This window comes from Lolium rigidum, chromosome 1, assembly GCF_022539505.1.
Source record: "Lolium rigidum isolate FL_2022 chromosome 1, APGP_CSIRO_Lrig_0.1, whole genome shotgun sequence".
In the NCBI taxonomy this organism is placed as follows: Eukaryota; Viridiplantae; Streptophyta; class Magnoliopsida; order Poales; family Poaceae; genus Lolium; species Lolium rigidum.
The window spans coordinates 268,533,942-268,554,364 of NC_061508.1; the positions used below are offsets into that span (position 1 = coordinate 268,533,942).

The 20,423-nt window shown below is 44.2% G+C and overlaps 2 protein-coding genes across 2 annotated transcripts; both read left to right on the forward strand.

Annotated features, from left to right (window-relative positions):
- Nucleotides 1–2,111: 2,111 nt before the first annotated feature.
- Nucleotides 2,112–10,789, forward strand: LOC124658612. Its single transcript, XM_047196811.1, has 14 exons — nucleotides 2,112–2,186; nucleotides 2,711–3,218; nucleotides 6,906–7,056; nucleotides 7,295–7,298; nucleotides 7,461–7,585; nucleotides 7,672–7,940; nucleotides 8,029–8,073; nucleotides 8,148–8,221; nucleotides 9,143–9,215; nucleotides 9,312–9,385; nucleotides 9,497–9,566; nucleotides 9,739–9,905; nucleotides 9,982–10,054; nucleotides 10,582–10,789. Exons 1-14 carry the CDS (start codon nucleotides 2,112–2,114, stop codon nucleotides 10,737–10,739), a joined length of 1,866 nt encoding a protein of 621 aa, XP_047052767.1. The 3' UTR covers nucleotides 10,740–10,789.
- A 1,747-nt stretch (nucleotides 10,790–12,536) lies between these two features.
- LOC124693822 (zinc transporter 10-like) lies at nucleotides 12,537–14,864 on the forward strand. The gene is made up of 4 exons (XM_047227144.1): nucleotides 12,537–12,551; nucleotides 12,726–13,484; nucleotides 13,848–13,997; nucleotides 14,089–14,864. Exons 1-4 carry the CDS (start codon nucleotides 12,537–12,539, stop codon nucleotides 14,392–14,394), a joined length of 1,230 nt encoding a protein of 409 aa, XP_047083100.1. The 3' UTR covers nucleotides 14,395–14,864.
- The last annotated feature ends 5,559 nt before the right edge of the window (nucleotides 14,865–20,423 follow it).

Below are 20,423 nucleotides of genomic sequence, written 5' to 3' on the forward strand. Positions count from 1 at the left end.
CCCCTTTCCGCTTCTAGGCTTCCAGCACTGTCTATCTCCACCCATCGTCTCTCTCTCTAAAAAAAACCCCAACCCACCGCAGGGCCCTGCCACCCAGCCGCCGCCTCCGTGCTGACTCCCAAACCCCTAGAGATCGTGGAGAGGCGCGACGAACTGTATCTGGACGGTATGCCTGGCGGAGAAGATGCGCTGGTGGTTGAGGAGGTGGTTTGCATGGAGGAGGCGGTGAATATGCTGATGGAGCACCTGGTGAGGCCGGCGCTGGGTAGACGCGCCGCCCAGGACGAGAAGGAGCGCACCATCGCGCAGCAGGTGAGCACATAGAGCTAGCTAGCTGTAGACTGTATCTACTAGCTAGGTCGTTTTATTTTCGTATATCTGAGTGTTTTCTTTTTCTCTGGAATGGATGAGATGCTCGGAAATGCTCAACGGTAGCTTGATCTTTTCCCCGGCGATCTTGCTGGCGTTTCAATTGTCGCCGCTGGTGGCAGGGGCATACGTAACCACCGCCGGCCGGTGCTAGATAGCTAGTAGGAATAACACTATGCCACCGCGCGCAACGTGGACTGGGGGTGGCTTCCTCCCCGGGGACGGAGAGGAACCTGTCCTGAGTCCTGACCTCGCCGGTAGGAAGCAGGGATGTCGGCGGAGGAGGAAAAATAAGCTAGGCGGCGGGCCTTAATGGTTGTGGTCCCTTACTCCTTAGTGCCCGTTTGTCTGAGCTCCAGCAGAATGATACTCAATGATAAAGCTGGACAGACAGCTGGTCAAATATAAATACAGTATATTACATATATTTGTCTGTTTATACCATATATTAGATGATAATATGTTTAGCACAAAAGTATATTTTCCTTAATAATTATTATTAAATAGAGGATATCATACAAATACTAATTAATGAAATCTGATTAATATGCCATAGACTGAGTACAGCGAAGAGGGCGAGCTAGAAGAGCACTACAATAGTGCCATAGACTGAGTACATCGACAACTATTGTGGAGGTTGACTACGGCTTGCAGACCACCAAGCGTCTTCGAGCGATGCCCCAGGGCCATAGAAGTCGGGGAGGTGCATAGTCGAGTGGGGTACGAGGGAGGTCAGCGAGTCGGGGGAGGCGAAGGTCGGCTTGGTCGTCCTGGTAGGAGGCAGTTGACGAGATTTAAAGGCTATATGAACAGTGAGGCGCTGGTCGCTGACAACAAATTTCGGTGTCAGACTTCTTCTTCATGGCTAGCTAGAGACAAAGGCATGGTTGGGACGAGCTGTGTGGGGGCGCCGAGGCATAGGACATGTGTGAGGGTGGCATTAGCGGGAAGCACCGATAGGCAGGGCATGCCGAAGAGGCTGACGGGTGAAACCCTAGGCGCCTCTTCGGTGTGGGTTGCGAGTCGTATGGGAAAGGGTATACATCAGGGATTTAGTCCCATTTCTTAAGAGGTGTGCATACTCAGCGATATTCGGGGAAGATAACTCAAATTATAGGGGCAATATCATGCAACGATATAATCTTCAATTAAGAAGCCGTGGGAAGTACCCAGTTAATGCTTCATGTGTAAGTAAAATAATATAAACACTTAAAGAATCCCACTTATAGAAGCTAAGGAGGCGTTTTCTTCCCCGTCACACTTTGTCATGCCGAATTTTAGCAATTTAGCATTGTTTGATTTTTTTTCATACTTTAGAGTAGCGGCACTTTATTATCCATATGGCCCACTTGTCATTGAGTGAATTTATATTTATTGCCAATTTTTATCATACCGTGCAGCTTCTAAATTTTCAGCCACTCTTTTATGGCTGCCACACTTTTTTTTTTTGAAACTTTATGGCTGCCACACTTCCTAAACTTAAATTTGGCAAAGTGTAGTTGTGAACCAATCACCCCTTTGTCTGGGCTCGTGCATGGAACCAAGGACCCAGAAGCACAAGTTCCAGCCCAAACAAACAAGCCCTTAGTAGTGAGGTGGTGGGCCTCAACGCGCACATTTGAAGTCCAATGGGCCAGGCTCTACCGAGAAGCACGGCGGCCGTGCGATGCAGAACACGCAACCACACGCGATATGCTAAAAAAAAAAACTGTCGCTGCAGGTCTGGTGCCGCTCATTCCGCGATGGAGATGGCGGCGGCGGTAGCTGCGGGCTGCGGCGTGGTCTCGTCTCGCGGTTGGAGGCGCCCGCACGGGTTCGTACGTCCGGGCCGCTGTGGAGCAGCCGCTAGGCAGCAGAGGCAAGCCGCGAGCACCTCTTAGTTTCTCTACTTCTCTTGTCAGCGCTGTCAGTGGAAATTGCCAATTTTGATATGTTCATTTTTCTTGCAAAATTGGAGAAAGCCATCAAGTGGACCTTGCGATGCTCTTCAAATTATCTATTAATTTGGATTGGATTGGATTGGTTCTATGTGAGATAGTTAAATGTATGTTTGGTTTGTCTGTACAATGACCTAGTCTTCCTTACCAGGTTAATGATTAGAATTATCCCCGTCAGTTTACTATTAATGACATCGGTTTATTTTCCCTTTGCTATTCATGGTAATGCCCCTCACTGTATCCATGAAATGCTTCTCGTGTGTGTTCCCTTTGCGTGCACTGTAATTTCTAATTTTCTATGTCTGCTTAAATACATTTAAGACGGTGTTTCTCTGTGCATACAAGGCTTGCAATATATAGTTGGTTAAGTTGCTAACTCATCACACCGGTGTGTGGCTTTGCAGATTCATACAGCTATCATTGTGTACAATTACTACCACAGGAAGATGTTTCCACAGCTTGCTTTCGCTGATGCCAAACGGTTCTGTGTGTGTGCTTGTATTTCTGCTGGAGAAGGTTTGCTTGCATACTTGACTATGGTCCATGCGTGCGAGGACAATTCTGGAAAGGAGGAGAGGTTATCTGCTACTGACATTGCAGCAGTACAAGCTTGTGAGATTGCTGCCAAACTCGATGCGAGTAAAGCATCTCCAGACATGGCAATGTGGCCAATATCGAAAGTTGCTGTTCTTCTTCTGGACCGGACAAGGAAAAAATGCTTGATTGAGTATGGTGCTATTACCAAGGGTGTCTGCTCAATCATAGAAAATGAATTTGATGCAACAGTTGGTATTTCACACACTACATGCCAGCCAGCAGGCCAGGAATCGACAAAGAAAAGAAACTTTGGTACTTTGAATGAACCATATTTGCTTCAACAACTAGCACTTTTAGAGGTGGAGTGTAGAACAGGTCAGATTTTATCATTACAACCCTTAATTTATACATCCATATCTGCCATTTACTTTTGTGAGTTTGCAATTCCTCACTTGGATCAGGTGATCAGTAGTATTGCCAACTAGAAATCTTATGTCATTAAACATACTGATCTGAACAGGAAGAAGAGTGTGGATCGAAGTTTCCATTAATATTATAAGAGCATCTCTAGTAGTAACCGAAAAAGTGGGAACCGAAAAACTCTAGTTCAGTCTCCCAAAAGCGTGTTTACAGAATATTTTGGTTTGCGGGCTATGTTCCGCGACAGCAGCGTCCGAACCCGTAAAACCAGGGTTTTATCACAGAATTCATATGCAACATGATATAAAACAGAAACATAAAACAACCGATCATAAAGTAATCAAATAATAGTTTTGAGCATACAATAATCATTCAAATTATTACATCAATCAAACAACTAAACAAATGTCTGAACCAAATTACAACAATAGTTTCCAAATCATAAAACAAATAATCAAATGTCTCAACAATGGAATGGTAGGATCAAGTGTGGCGACGGCCATGGAGCTTCCAGTGGTGCATTTTCAGATCATAAACGAGCTTGTGAGCCGTGGCATTCTCAATCTGTTGATGCGTTTCAAGGAAAGCTTCAACGCGATCAGAATTCCTTTGAGGTTGCACTCGGGTGCCTACATTGTCATAAAAACAGGGCAAATTTAACCCTCTTTCATCTTCAATGATCATGTTGTGAAGAATGACACAACAAGTCATGATGTTGACAATGGGTTTTTTGTCCCAAAACCAAGCAGGCCCTCGAACAATAGCAAACCTAGCTTGCAGAACACCAAATGCCCTCTCAATGCCTTTGCGGGCTGCTTCTTGAGCCTTGGCAAATTCAGCTTCTATATTATCTTGGGGATCCTTGACGGGCTTCACAAAAGTTTCCTAGTCTGGATAAATGCCATCTGCTAGATACTATCCCATTGAATATTCATCATTCATAACTTTGTGCAAGTGGGTGCTTCTCCGTTTGCTAGTTTTGTTAGGTGATCTATGTAACACGTTTTCCATGTCCATTGCATACAATCAACACTACCAAGCATTCCAGGTCAACCCCTTTTCTCATTTATCTCCATCAATCTTTTCTCATTTATCTGGAAGATAGGTTGGGCCAAACAACTTGATAATCATCCGAGCAAACCTAGGCACGGACTCGGCGGTTGTATCTTCACCAATTCGAAGATACTCATCGGTGTAATCCGCAGGGATGCCATACACAATCACCCTCATGGCAGCGGAGATTTTTTGATAGGGGCTAAAACCCATCACGCCGGCAGCATTTCTACATTGCTTGAAGTAATTTGAGTTTGCTTCGCAAGCCTTCACGATTTTGACGAACAAACTACAGCGCATGCGATACCTTCTACGGAATAGATGCGGCGGATAGGTAGGTACCTCGGCGAAGTAGTCATCCCATAATTTGTATTGCCCGAGGAGGCGATTCCGGTGGATGTGGTTGCAGCCCATCACCGAGCCGCGCCGCCTACCCAGCAGCTTTGCGCAGTCCTGTAGCTCCTTGACGGCGAGAAGGAGGATGGTGGTCTCAGTATCGTCGTCCTGGAGCAGCTCCTCCATGCCGGAATCGTCCGAGGAGGACGAATCCGAGAGATCAATGTCAGCGAACTCCGTGGTCGAGTTCATCTTCGATTCGGCCGGCGCGGTAGGGGGCGGGCCCTGGAGGTGCCGGAGGATCTGCGGGCATGATGCGGGGCAAGACGCGGGAGCTCCGCTTCGCGGGATTCGGTCGAATCGAGTGGCGGCGTGCGGAAGTGGGAAGAGGGTGAGCAGTTGGGACGGGGTGAAACTTCCGCGCGCCCTAGATATGGATTCTCGTTCGGTTCGGCAATTGAACCCCCACAACTACAGGCCGAGTTGGGTTTTCGGGCGCGGCCTGTAAATTTTTTTTCCGGGCCGGACGTGTTTTCATGATCTGCGCCCATTTCCGAACTGAACCCGTAAACCGACGGTTATTCAGTTTCCCACTTTTACGGGCACTACTAGAGATGCTCTAAACGCAACCATTTGTTTGTTATTTTGTCCTCTTTGTATCTCTCACATGCTTTTAACTCGTGTGAAATAATTTAGTTTCAGGAAGGAAAAACAGTAACAGCAGAAAGCAAATTAGTTGTTTATTAGTTTCCGTGGCGTTGTTCCTCATTTGTTTTGGTTGTGTACAACCTGCTAATAAAAAGGAACCAGCAGGGGGAGGAGCACCTGCGGAATTATATTAAGGGAAACAACTAAGGCGCATAATGCATGGGAGCTTTTAGCACTGGGCACGCCTTTTTTTTAAAACAACTCCGGCACAATCCTTTGGGCCCAAGGCTCGAACGCGGGATGACCGGCTTGTAAATTTTTTTTCCGGGCCGGACGTGTTTTCATGATCTGCGCCCATTTCCGAACTGAACCCGTAAACCGACGGTTATTCAGTTTCCCACTTTTACGGGCACTACTAGAGATGCTCTAAACGCAACCATTTGTTTGTTATTTTGTCCTCTTCGTATCTCTCACATGCTTTTAACTCGTGTGAAATAATTTAGTTTCAGGAAGGAAAAACAGTAACAGCAGAAAGCAAATTAGTTGTTTATTAGTTTCCGTGGCGTTGTTCCTCATTTGTTTTGGTTGTGTACAACCTGCTAATAAAAAGGAACCAGCAGGGGGAGGAGCACCTGCGGAATTATATTAAGGGAAACAACTAAGGCGCATAATGCATGGGAGCTTTTAGCACTGGGCACGCCTTTTTTTTAAAACAACTCCGGCACAATCCTTTGGGCCCAAGGCTCGAACGCGGGATGACCGGCTTGTAAATTTTTTTCCGGGCCGGACGTGTTTTCATGATCTGCGCCCATTTCCGAACTGAACCCGTAAACCGACGGTTATTCAGTTTCCCACTTTTACGGGCACTACTAGAGATGCTCTAAACGCAACCATTTGTTTGTTATTTTGTCCTCTTCGTATCTCTCACATGCTTTTAACTCGTGTGAAATAATTTAGTTTCAGGAAGGAAAAACAGTAACAGCAGAAAGCAAATTAGTTGTTTATTAGTTTCCGTGGCGTTGTTCCTCATTTGTTTTGGTTGTGTACAACCTGCTAATAAAAAGGAACCAGCAGGGGGAGGAGCACCTGCGGAATTATATTAAGGGAAACAACTAAGGCGCATAATGCATGGGAGCTTTTAGCACTGGGCACGCCTTTTTTTTAAAACAACTCCGGCACAATCCTTTGGGCCCAAGGCTCGAACGCGGGATGACCGGCTAGGCGCGTAGCTGGACGCACGCCCTTAGCCAGCTGGTCGATGCCCAGTTCTTGTACATACTGCTAATAACTGAAACCTTATTTACGAACTTGCAAATTGAAAAGAACGTGGGAAACTAGAATGGTTAATTCCAGCCAATGCGTACACGGATCCTCTGAAGTGGGAATCCCTGCAGTTCTCTGGATTTCATCCGCTGACATGTGGATCCACTTATGGTGGGCCCCACCTGTGAAAGGTAGAGTTGGGTACGTCAGCGGATCCCTGTCGGTCAGCCAAGTATATGATTCTATTGTGAACTTGATTTTAGTAATAGTATGTGTATTTTCTGTTTGATCCACATACACATCGGTCGCTGCTCATTATTGGCAAACTTTTCATCTTAATAGGTATCAAAAGCTCAGAATTGCGTATTCTTGACGAAGCATTTGCATACTCTTTGAGTAAAGAAAGGACGACTACCAAATTATTCATTATGGAGTATAAGAAAATCATGAATCCCAAGTTTGTGGAAATGTCTCTACAAGATGTGATTAGCAGGTTTGCTTTTACCTACTCCCTCCGTTCCATTCTATAGTGCCTATAGTATTTTGGCACGGAAATTAGCGCAAGAGTATTTTTTTACACAAGACCCCCTAGCTGAACGATCAACGTAAAATTTGAGAAATCCATATCTTCCTACTCCCTCCGTTCCATTTTATGGAGTATTACACATTTAATGGATAATATGTCGGTGGATGTTGCTTTGCTATAGCTCTTCTCTTTTTGTCCTCTGTAGGACTGTAGGTAATGCATTCCATGTCTAGGTGATGTTGCTTTGCTTGTGATTATTACATAAATCATGTTTATTTTGTTGCTATTTCTCCTCTAAAATTAGGATGCTTTGCTTAATGATGTATGATTGTTAGCTTTTGCTATTTCTTAACATTACTTACATTTTTCAGTTTTTCCTCACTGACAGTATGACTGGTCCGGTATTTGTGACTGATCCATTCCCGAAAACAACATCTGTAGTTGAATACTATCACATTCTTCCATATAAGGAGATTTTGTTCGAACTCCTCCACAGGTAACATAAGATTTGTTTTTAGCTGTTATGTGTGAAACTAGGGCAATAGAACTTGTCGGGTATGATGGTAACCTGACATGTTTCAGGAATTGGCCTGCTGATTCTTCAGTAAACGAACAATCACTCCAACATGGATTGCACTCTATGAGAGATGAAATTTTGGAAGAGCAAGACGCTGATAGCACATTTGAGATGCGAAAACAAATTACAGAAGTTTTAACTCGAAAGCAAAACAAGCAAGCAATAAAAGCTACTTGCGCCAATAGCAACCAGAACTCCAACACCATTAAGCAAAGGGAAAACAACAAAAGAAAATTTGAAGCATCTAGGGCTACAGCAGCAGAGGGTCCAGATGGTCAGAGCCCTACAATACAAAATAAATCGCTTATTATTGATCATGTGGAAACTTCAAAACTTATTACTAATTAGGTCAATAAATGCAGATGCAACAGCAGCAGCAAGCGCAGGACGTACAGCCCTAGAATCCGGTGAGTCATTCTAACTGTATTTATATATTACTGATCATCGTTTCTTACTTGTGTTCTAGTACAATCAAATTCAGGTGTACAAGTGGACAATAAGAAAACACAGAAGTCTACATGTAGCAATATGCCCCAAGATGGCTTTCCTACTGAGGTAAGCTAAATTGCAGTTTAAAAGCATTGAAATTACTACAATACTAGCGTGCATTAGCATCATATGCACCCTCTGAAATGGTTATAGAAATAAACCTTCAAATATGATGGCCTGGTAATAAGTAATAACTATAAATTTGGTGGTTCCATCCTTATCTATACAAATGTTATCGTGATGATTTTTGTGCTTTGTTATATTTGTTTGAGTTTTCCTAAGCACTCTATCGTTATAATTAACATGGACTTAGGGCTTCTGCCATAGGTTACCACACGTTGCCACGTGGATGTTTGGGAAAGTGTGATAGAACACACTTCTTATGTTAAGGATTAGAATAAGGGGGAAGCCGGCCCAACCCTATCAAATAATGAATAATATCCCATTAATTAAGATCATCTTACTACTCCCTCCATTCCATTTTACGGTGACCAAACCACTAATTTGGGGATCCATTTCGGGAAGGGTGGAGCGATCCGCATCTACTATAGTATAAAAAGGAAATACACCCGAAAGTTCGGAATTTACCTAAAAAACAGATACACCTAATAAAAAGGAATGGAGAGAGTAGTTAAGAATATTCTTATCGTCGGGAAAGTATAAAGTGGTTAAGATTAAATCCTACTGTTAGGTGCTAACCATCTCTATATATAAAGAGAGGAGCAACACCCTCCATGCTCAATCAACCATAGAAGTATTTATCCTTTTCAAGTTTTCATAGATCAGTTTCCCTCTTGAGCCTGGCCTCATCTACCCTATATGATATAGCCATCAATCCATCATAATATCTTCTGGTGACCAAATAGCGGCTGTACGGTAGTCAAGTCTTGGCTAACAGTCGAGTCTGATGACTAGGTGATGTGTAGGCCTAGCTTCTGTGTGATTCATTTACTCTGCTTCAAATTTTATAACTAATTGCTATGTCAGGCACCATATGTTGATCCTGTCATGGAGGACGGTTCTTTGAAACCTCAAAATGTGGAAGTGATGGAAAAGTCAGGTTGCGATAAACCACCCAAGAAAGCTTGTTTTTCTTATTATTGGTTATTATTGGTCATCCATATTCTTAACCTATGTGTTCCAAATTTTATTGAAGGTGGCGTCACTGAGAATAATGATGATCAGGTGTATGATTTGCTACGATCAATTCTGAAAATACGGGATGAAATTGTATGTTATATGTCTTCTCTTTTATTTTAGAAAAAAGTGATGCATGTTTCCTAGATAAATATTCTAGTTGAGAAGCTGATGTGAACTCGTCATGTTCTCTCTTTGTTTCAGTGTCACAAGGGAGGCATAATTCAAGAGCGATGTGCCCAATGTGATATGGACATTCAGATAATCTTGAATGGTACTGTTTTGCTAGGAACCATACATTTCCAAAAGTTCTGTGCATACTTGTGGTGTGGTTGCCCACTGCACTTTGTGACTAATAAATCATCCGGCGGATGTGTGTCAAGTTTTGGAAAGGAGTTTATATATCAAGTTCCAGGTTTCTAGTACTCATCATGTTTATTATGCAGAAAGGAAGATGACGCCCAAAGTGCTGTCAATAAGAGACAAATATAAGGAACCTTGCTCAAATATGCTGGAAGTTGTTAATTCATCTTGCACTGGAAATCGCGTGCAAACCATGAGCATGGAGAAGAAAACATTGAAGGAGGCACTCGACGATTACAATACATGCCAGGTAAGAAAAACCTTGAGCAGAACTGATGCATTATAATTTCAAATGCCACCTGTACGTTTGACACTTGGCAATGCAGGAGCTTAACAAGATGTGCAGTAGGAGCAACTGGATACTTCCAGTATACATAATAGTACCTTCAGCAGCAGAAGGTATATATGAATTTATCTTTATAATTTTCTGCATGGGCAAACATTTGGGTCCTTGGACCACATAGGCATAAGAATTAACAATATCATATTCATCGTATGAAATAGGTCTTTTGCCACGTACTTTTCGATTATCGTTTACTTAATGCGGTCCTACAGTTTCCAGCAAGTATTGTGTATCGACATGATACCACACACATTGTCAGATGACTCAGATCAATGGCCCACTTGTTTGTTTACCACATGTTGTGCTCCATTGAAGTGTGAGTTCGGTTCGTTGTTACTACAGAAGTAAAGGCAAATAATGTGCACCTTTGTAGTCTTTATTAGACATCACCTCTAGCCATAGCATTGCAATCACTTGTCAAGAGCTGATTAGGTTTTCTGCTAGCAATTTTTTTTTAGAGGAATTTTTCTGCTAGCAATAACCAGTAACTGTTGTTTGATTGACTATCACCTGTCTCCCTTCTAGAGCTCTCACACATTGTTTTGAGCACTTCTTCACTAGTCTACTTTCCTATATTTTTCAGGAAAGTTCCGTGCCACCGTACATCTTGAAGGCCATGATTTTGAAATAAGCATCACTGGCGATCCTTGTATGACCCCGAGCGAGGCGAAGCGCTCTGCAGCTCTCAATATGATAATAGAGCTTCACAGGAAGGGAGCGAAAGAACGGCAGGGTAACTGATGCAGAATTGCTTAGTTAAGCTCCCAAGATTGGGAACCGGCAGGCCGCTGTAACCTAGTTAGTACTCATTAAAGCCTTGAACCAAACTTGCTGAGAAACATTATCATGTTGGTAGTTTGTCTGTGATTTTACCTTCCAGACGCTGACTCCTCATGTTGTTGTTGGTGTTACCGTTGTTTGCTCAAGTCGTTATAAACCCCAGACCGTTATTTGGAAATTATGTGACGCTGTAGCTGCACTGTCAGTTTTATGACGCGAGTGAACACAAATTGTCTAGCTATTTCCGTAGTTTTGGTTTTTTGATAATGATCGTGAAGTATTTGCTGCTAGCATTTCTCGGCCGATCATTTGGTATTGTCGTTAGTAGCATGCCAAGTGAGCAGCCTAGGTGCTCTTTGTTAGAAAATACTCCCTCCCAAATTAGTTTGTTTTCCCGGCGATTCTATTGGAAACGCTCGAGCGGTCAGCTGTGTGACGTGGATTTTCATCGGAGTGAGCAGTTTCTCTCTCAAAAATCTCAAAAATCCCTAAACTGTTGCCGGTGACGATTTGGACTTTCCGCCACTCGTTTGCGCTTCCCAGACTGAAATTTGGCGCTATTTAGCGCTAGATGGGTGTAATTTTCGGCCCGGGAGGTAGTAGATTTCTAGTCGTGGTGCTCCCCAAGTGGCGCCAGCTAGGATGCCTGGAAGGTGTTCAACCACACCCGGCCTCAACCATGCCAGATTTTCCGCGTGTATGAGGCCACGCTCCGCCTGTTGTTCATGCACGCCACGGCCGCCGCGCCGGCCACTCGAGCCCGCGCCGTCCATACCCGCCTCGAGCCCATGTCAGCCAGAACGTTCGTCACTTGATGTCAGGCGCGTGGCGGCAGAGCTGGGTGGTAGGGCGTTCTCGAGCTGGGAGGGGATGAGCGGCCGAACAGCGGCCGTCCATGCGACGCGTTCGGAGGCGGTGGGTTGGTGGGCATAGGGTAGGAAGCGGAGACGGGGGAGAAGAGATAAGTGGGTGGGTGAGCCAGATATTTTAATTAACCTTTTCTCCGCTGAGACAAGCAAGAGGTGTGATTTGTTTCATCCGAACTTCCCAAGCCAGCCGGATGAAATATAGGGTAAATCCGGCTGAAAACACTATGTTAATCCGGATATAATTTTTTTTTTTGGAAAGGGTCTCCTAGGGGTGCTAGTGGAGATGCTCTAACCGTGATTTTTCAAGTTTTCAGTATACTCTTCAAAACAATATCAGTGGGATAGAATTTTGAACTCTACCACGAGGCATGCTGAAATTGTTAATGTTGTGAACCGGAGAGATTCGTTGACAAGGCATGTAGAGCCAGCACAAGGCGCGCGATCGCCATTCGCAATCCGAGCACGGACCATGCCGCCCGCTCGCCATAGTGTCGACATCGTCGTACCTCCACGTCCCACTTGCCCGCGTGACCGCGCCCACCAACAGCCCCCGTAACAAGATGCCGGTTCAACCCACGACGTCGCGAGCCGCTGCCCGGTAGGCCCGCCCCCGGCGCTGGCCCGGCGGGCGCCGCACGATCCCAACCGACGGCGGCGGCGCGGCGGTGACGACATCCTCGACCGCCGCGGGGCCCTCCACCGCTCCGATGTGGAGCTGCATGTGTCCCCTTCCCGTCGCATGCTGTGCAGGTGGGCAGCGCCGCGCCGGCCGGGTATAAATTGCAGTTAAATTCGTTCCGGGAATCCGAATCGAATAATCAAATCCGTCGACTCGTCTGGAGTCTGGACACCAGAAGTCCAAGATCGGGTTGGATTATCCCCGGCAGCCATGGCGTTCTTCGAGGTGCGCGCCTTCCTTCCTTCCTTCCTTCCTCTGCAGACTGCAGTCCTCTTTCTTTTTGTTCCTCGGAGCTCGAGGGCCAGCAGTTGTCCCTGATAATCTCCGCGTCTGCTTGTCTGCCGAAATTCGCGAATTGTTGGTGGTAATTATCCGATTCCTCTGTTCGTGTAATGGCAGGAGATGGGGTGGACGTACGCGCCCCACCTCCGCACCCACCTGCGCCAGCTCGCGGCGTCGGTCTCCGCGGCGAGCTGCGACGGGGACGCGGGCTCGGGCGACGACGAGTGCCGCGACGAGGCGGCGGCCCTGCGGCTCAAGATGGTGGCCGTCGCGGCCATCCTGGTCTCCGGCGCGGTCGGCGTCGCCATCCCGCTCGCCGGCCGCAGGCTCCGCGGCGCTAGCCCGTCCTCCTCCTCCTCCTCCTCCTCCGGCGGCGGCACGTTCGTGCTCGCCAAGGCGTTCGCGGCGGGGGTGATCCTGGCCACGGGGTTCGTGCACATGATGCACGACGCGGAGGAGAAGTTCGCGGACCCGTGCCTGCCGCCCGCGCCCTGGCGCCGGTTCCCCTTCCCGGGCTTCGTCGCCATGCTCGCCGCGCTCGGCACGCTCGTCATGGAGTTCGTCGGCACCCGCTTCTACGAGCGCAAGCACGGCCTGGAGGCTGCCGCCGCCGCGAGCGCCGTTGATGAGACGGCCGCGCTGCTCGAGGACGGCGCGCTCTCAGGGGTCGGTGGAATGAGCGGCGACGACGGGAAGCAGGACGCCATGCACATCGTGGGGATGCGCGCGCATGCGGCAGCGCACCGGCACAGCCATGCGCAGGGCCATGACGCCTGCGATGGAGGTGCCGTGTACGACGCCCACGGCAACGGGCACGACCATGGCCATGGGAACGAGGAGAGGCCCTCCCAATCTCGGCATGTAGTTGTCTCACAGGTATACATACAATTCAGGCTGCAAATTTTCTTACAGGATTGTTAACATTTACTGACATGGTAAACTGATATGATGCTCACAAAAGTACATCTAGACTTGAGAAAATTCAGGCAACTAAACATATGTCCAACCCATAGTAGTATTTCTATTCAAGTTTATTTGCCAGGTAGAATGTGCACTGCTTATGTTTTACTAGTTCAAGACGCATGTGCATCCTGTGCAACTTGGTTTGGTAGGCTATATCTGAATTTTACTACTTACGGTTGAATGGAGCAATGATTTCGAATGTACTATCTCGATACATGTTTTAAGATGGAAATCTGCAAAGTGCGCTAAATACTAACTTTCTGCATTTTCGACAAGATTCTGGAGCTGGGGATTGTATCGCATTCTGTAATCATCGGGCTATCCTTGGGCGTTTCACAGAGTCCATGCACCATTAAGCCTCTGGTTGCCGCCCTCTCCTTCCACCAGTTCTTCGAGGGTTTTGCGTTGGGCGGCTGCATTTCTGAGGTTATTCCCCACTTAATTTATTCCTCGCTTGTAGTTAGCACCCTTCATGTTAATTGCATGGATTCATTTCATTTTGCACTTGCAAATGCAGGCTCAGTTCAAGAATTTCTCTGCACTCCTGATGGCTTTCTTCTTCGCCATTACAACACCTGCTGGGATCACGGTGGGGGCGGGGATCGCTTCGTTCTACAACCCCAACAGCCCCAGGGCGTTGATCATAGAGGGCATTCTGGATTCAATGTCGGCTGGTATACTCATCTATATGGCATTAGTGGATCTCATTGCTGCTGATTTCCTTAGCCGGAGGATGAGTTGCAACCCGAGACTGCAAGTCTTCTCGTATGTCGCCTTGTTTCTTGGGGCTATGGCCATGTCATCCCTTGCTATATGGGCTTAGCGCTAGTAAGCAATTTTTTAAGTAAGATGAAGGATTGGGACAAGCTTCTTGGTGTCACCCAATGCACTAGGAGTTGTTCCCTGACTAGCTGCTAGTAATTCTTCAGTAAGATGGGAGGCCTTTTCTTTTTTTTCTCTCTCTCTTTGTTCATTCTTTTGTTTGTTCTTCTCATGGTCGTAGGCTGTATACGCCTCTCTTGTCATACAAAACGAAGTTCCTCTTTAGGATACATTGTGGTGGTAGAAAATAGAAATGAATTAGTTCAGGGAATAAGGAACTTTTGAGTCCAACCAGTCTTTGCAAATGTACATTTCATCCTCAGTGTTAGATAAGAGGAGTTGTCTCTCCCCGAGAATAATTTTGCAGATGCACCACCGCGGATGCAATTGTTCCATTGCAATGCCTTGCAGGCTCTGTTCAAAATGAGGATGATCATGAATTCAGACTTGACTTGTTTGCCGCATCTTTTATTACTCTCTTGGTTATATATATGGAATCTGGGTTACTGATCTTTCTCAACTTCAAGGCCTACTATATGAACACTAAATATGTTGTGTATTGTAATTACCAGGATTAAGTCACATGGTTAGCCACTTTGTGAATTGAAGCAGTTAGTTGAGATGGCTGTTGATGGCCTACAGATTCAATTGTACATCATGATCAAATGTTGTTGGAATGCAGGTTATTCATCTATTTGTCTTTGATTGCAATACTGAAGATTTCCTGATGACTTTATGAGCTGAACGACTTTGCTAGATTTTCTTATTTGTCAACTTCTAGTAACCACATTCCTGCATTTGTTGTACTGCACAGCAAATGTGTAGTATGGTTAATTGCATTTGGTGAATAATACGATATCTGGGTAAAAAAAAATCTTGGAGATTATGTAATGCTTACTCTCAAACTTTTTGTTTATACAGTAGTAATATTTTTTGTGCTGTATATGATGGCATTATGCATACTGTGAGAAGAATGTAAAGATTTAGGACGTGAGGGTTTACATAGAGTGCAATTAATTTAGCTTACTAAGTATAAGAATTGTTGTTGTTAGGCCTACATACAGGTATAACATTCTCTACCCGCCATCTAAGTGTTCTGTTCTGATTGTACCACAAATTATGTGTTACTGAAACAGGAGGAAGGAGCTAATATCACAGTTAATTGCCTTCATCCTGACCAATTTGATGAGGCACTCCTTTGCTCTCATGAGTACGTTATCAAGCTCATTTATCCTTGTGAATATGTTTCTGAAATATCAGGTTTTGACAAAGCATAACCCAGTTTCAGGGACAGTTATGAAACTTATTTGTTTTCACTTGCAGAGGCAATTAGTCATCACCTACATGTTCTGGAAGAATGTACCTCAGGTTCGTCCCTGTCATTGATAAGATCCTTATTCCTAACAAGAGCTGAGATCGTTCTGTATCCCTTCATAAGCTTTTCTATAATGACTTCAATTGTCACATCATTCAAGTAATTAAGAATCTTTACCATTCTGAATCGATTATTTTTCTAAAAAGAGGCTTGCTCCAGTACCACCCTCTCCCCCCAAACTCAAACTCATCAAGAGCTGATATCGTTCTACATCCCTTAAGCTTTGTGCGTGTAGTAGGACTCAACTCTCAGCTGAAGGGAGTGACAGGCAAATACTTCGCCGACTGCAACAAGCAAAATACAAGCAAGCATGCGTAGAGGGACGTCTTGGCGAAGCAGCTCTGGTAATTCATCGAAGAGCTCAGCAGATCTGCCCAATGAGAGAGGCTGAGAAAAGGTGTCTTTGGGGACACTGTCAAGCTTATGATAGCAAGTAGGAGAAACCTGTCACATGGTGAAAACAAATACTGAGTATTAGTTGTGCACGAATAAATTTTCCTTCCGTGTTTGGCTCATGTCAAAGATAAGCCAGTGTGCTTGTTAATATCAATCAAGTACTTTTGTCGATCGTTTCGGATTAGCTGGCTGAAACTATTGATTAAATCCATCCTGAGCGTCTGGCCATCGGTGATAAGGAATTAACTTGTCAATGCCTACAGATTGTAGACTTAGGGTTTCGGATTAAATCAAGTACTCCCTCCGGTCTTTTTTAATTGACTCGTTGTATTAAATCCGAGTCAATTAAAAGAGACCGGAGGGAGTACATTCTATCAATAAAGACATCCATTTTCACTCAATCTCTAGTTTCTCTCTACGTTATCCGCACGCATCGCTCTAGAGAGTAGGCTACAGGAGAGAGAATAGAGAAAGGTGAGAAAGAAATGATGGCTTTCCTGCCACTGCCGGAACTTGCTTTTTCTTTTGCACGCTTTATCGCCGGGGAGTATGGCCGCTCCCATTTTCATCGCCGGACCTTCAGACTTGCCGCTGCACGACGTCGGAACTTTGGACGGCGCTTTCAGCGTCGCCGAAACAAGAATGGTGGCATCTTCCACCGCAGGGTAGTGCTTGGTGCCCCTCGCCGTCGCTACGGCCCTAGTGGTGGCCTCCGTCGCCGCCACAACCAGCGCCAGCACTACCACCATGTTCACCGTCGTGTGCAGCGCCACCATTTTCCTGGAACACCAGGACCAAGAATCAGGACAGTAGTGGCCCGGGGAGAAGGACATGACATAGCAGAGGAGGTCGCGGCTGTGCCGGATGTTGTTGCCGCTGCGCCCGAGTTCGCTGTCGTGCCGGCAGTTGGTGTGGAAGTTGCTGCGCCTGAGTTCGCTGCCGTGCCGGCAGTTGATGTGGAAGTTGTTGCGCCTAAGTATTGTAATATCCCAGGTTTAGAGGCTACAAAATGAGAGAACACCAAAGTGTGCATTGCATTCATGCATAGAAAATCCGGGGACTTTTCGCGCTTTTAAATAAAACTTACCACATTAACCGAAGTTTCACTTGACTTGCTGGAATTGAAGTAGATCATCAAGTCAAGGCGCTATAAACTTCATTGTGATCTTTGCTAAAACCTTGTTTTGGATAGAGATGATTTGATCTATGGGTTAGATCAAATGGGATTAGCTTCACCATAATAACACCTTAAGTAAGGATCAACTACAAGATCTTATAAAAGATCTCAACATGATATTCCTTACAACAACACATGAATAATTATTCAACTATAAATCAAAGAATACAATTAAACAAGAAACTATTCTTAACTCATATTTTCCATGTCTTTTACTAAATAAATATTCCTACCATGATTCACATGGTATATCTTTTCAACTCCATGTCAAGGACATTCATACTCATTCTTTATCAAACCTTGACTATTCAATCTTGTCCATTCCAACCTATTGTACTAAACTTCAGAGAGAGGAGAGGATCATTTATATATAATTACCTCATCCATTGAGGAGAACCATAGGTTAATATTCAAACCATATCTAAGTGAGATGAGTTATTGATACTAACTAATGCTATAAGAGTACAAGTCAAGTACTAAATCCTACTTGACCTAGCCAACACTTGATGGTAAGTAAGAACCTGTTTTATTAGTGATCCAAGAGAAGCAAGTGTTGTGATCATTACACTTCGGTAATGATCATAAACCCTAGATGAACTTTACCTATCCAAGAGAGCTCAAGCTAAAAGTGTAGACTCAAGTATATTGACCAATACTTGATCTTGGAGAGGAGAACCATGATTCAATAATGAACCATTAGGAGGCCAACACCTTTGATCATTACAAATTGGGTAATGATCATAAACCCTAAGAATCTAGAGGAGTGTGAAGATATGAATAATAAAGAGAGATTAGTGTGAAATAAGTTGACCATGTCCAATGCATGACCATGCCTTGTAGATTTAGATGATAAGACAAGCCTATGTGATAATTAGATACCACCCATCACATGAAATACTAGGTATATCATTAGTAGTTAACTTCAGACAAATCCTCATGCCTAGAGTGGAGGGTAATGGCATTGTACCTAAACCTTTCTTATCCAAAAACTTGGGACAAACCTAGCATTGCCTTGATACAAGAATTCTAACAAAGTGAGGAGAATAATCTAGCCAATAAAACATGACCAAAGCTTATGCTCATATCTTAATCCTAGTTGTGTATCACTTAGGTGATCACCACTAAAACCCTAGACCACATTTGAAATCCAATCCATGGATTACTTGAGATCCTAAGTAGAACCCTGCCATACCTCATGCCTATTTATACTTCAATTTAGTGAAGCTTATGCAGAATCCTAAACCATTTCATATGGGATCCACTCCACAAAAAATATTATGTCCTAAATTGTGTATCATAGATCACAAGTATAAACCAAGCGAGTTATATTTAAGCTTAAGTACAATTTAAGTGATTAGAGTTAAACTAATATCCAATTCTACTTTGCCTTTCAAATACCTTGTCTAGTGGAACAAATGAAATAGTGTTTTATAAATAGAATCACCTTAGCAAGTGAATGGACCATGATGAGCTTAGGATTTATTTCAAGTAATTCAAGCTAGAAGCTGTTGAGCAAGATTAGTAAATATAGAGTTTATTCAATGGTCTTCTTAAACCCTTAGAAACAATTATCCACATAAAATCATGATCCAAACCCATCCTCAATATTATTTATTAAAAAAACTCTAACCATAATTAAAATAGATATGAAAAACTAATGTGGTTAAGCACACTAGCAAAATCTAATATTATGTTTATCATGCACATGTTATAATTTTTCAAACCACTTAAATAGATCTGGTTCTCAAATAAAAGGAATTGAGATAAATATCTAAATCCATATCTATTTTATTTATACCTCACTAAAGCACCAATCTAATCAAAAATTAAATATTTGTTTGAATAACTAAATTATACAAGAAGCATTATTATTAAGTTTTGTGGAGATTTTAAATAATTGAAAAACCTACAGAAACAATATAGTACTCAAATTTGAATTCAAACAATAAAATACAAAACAGAAAAATAAAAATAAAAACAGAAAAAAGTTTTGAAGGTGAATATGACTTTTGATTACATCCGTCGGGGATAGCCCTGAATAATTATACTCAGTATGCGGATCATCAACCATTAACCTTTCACTTAGATACCCTAGTATAGGCACCTCCCCTATGAGCTTGGCCTCCCAGCGATGGCATTCTGTCATCCTGGGAACTGCACAGGGCTTGGGTAGGACATTCACCTCTATTTCACGTCATTTCACTTTTCATGTGGTGGCAGCCTCGGCATAACCCCTATGACGCTTGTTCAGAGGGAACCCATACTAAAATACATAAATTTCCAGTTAAGCCCTACCCATTATCAGGTATTGTGGGGGTACTCTATAGTTGGAATGGTATCGCATCCGAACCCAACCATCAGTTTTTGTCAAATTCACCTTGTCATTCACAAGTCATATTCACCTTCAAAACTTTCAGTAGAATGACTCATCATTCTAAGGTTTTCAAAGTCATTTGGTTCACAAGTTCCCATCTAGAGTAGACAATTTTAGTTTTAGCACTAGCAACTAGTCATGAGGGGTGCTAACTAAGTTTTTGCTCTCTAGGCTAAGTTTGATGCTCTTGTAGTACTCTACATTTAGACCAAAGTTAACTATAAAAATAAGCCTTGATAAACAAATTAAAAGTTGCAAGATAAAAACTTGGGCTTGGACAAATCCTTAAACACAATAGTATTGCAAGGGTATCTTGCAATAGTATAGCTTGTATTAGTAGAGCTTGCATTGGTAATAGCTTGCCTTGAGTGGTAGTAGAGCCCAACACTCGACCACCGAATCAACCCAAGGAGCCCGGGAACCAGCCCAGATACCGTTTCTTTTGTTTTAAAATTCGTGTGAGGTAAGTCGTCGTCTTCTTCTTCGGAGACGATAGCGCAGAGGAGGAGTTGCGCCACGTCCTCGACGCCAATAAGGATGCCCCGGATGCTGCAGAAGGTTCTAGAACTCCACACTATCCTCCTCGCATCCGTCTTATCCCTTTCGCATCAAGATTCGTGCCCAGACGCGCTTCACCGTCGCCAGTGCATCTCGGCCAGTGCCGCCGGCGAGTCGACAAACTAGAGCACCTCGAGCTCTATAAAACCA

What these genes read in the sequence shown, in the direction of transcription:
- LOC124658612 (XM_047196811.1), top strand. Translation starts at nt 2,112, where the DNA reads ATGGAGATGGCGGCGGCGGTAGCTGCGGGCTGCGGCGTGGTCTCGTCT. An exon ending in TGAAAATACGGGATGAAATT is followed by an intron (nt 9,386 to 9,496) that starts GTATGTTATATG and finishes TCTTTGTTTCAG; the next exon opens with TGTCACAAGGGAGGCATAAT. An exon ending in ACGATTACAATACATGCCAG is followed by an intron (nt 9,906 to 9,981) that starts GTAAGAAAAACC and finishes TTGGCAATGCAG; the next exon opens with GAGCTTAACAAGATGTGCAG.
- LOC124693822 (XM_047227144.1), top strand. An exon ending in GGCATGTAGTTGTCTCACAG is followed by an intron (nt 13,485 to 13,847) that starts GTATACATACAA and finishes ATTTTCGACAAG; the next exon opens with ATTCTGGAGCTGGGGATTGT. An exon ending in TGGGCGGCTGCATTTCTGAG is followed by an intron (nt 13,998 to 14,088) that starts GTTATTCCCCAC and finishes TTGCAAATGCAG; the next exon opens with GCTCAGTTCAAGAATTTCTC.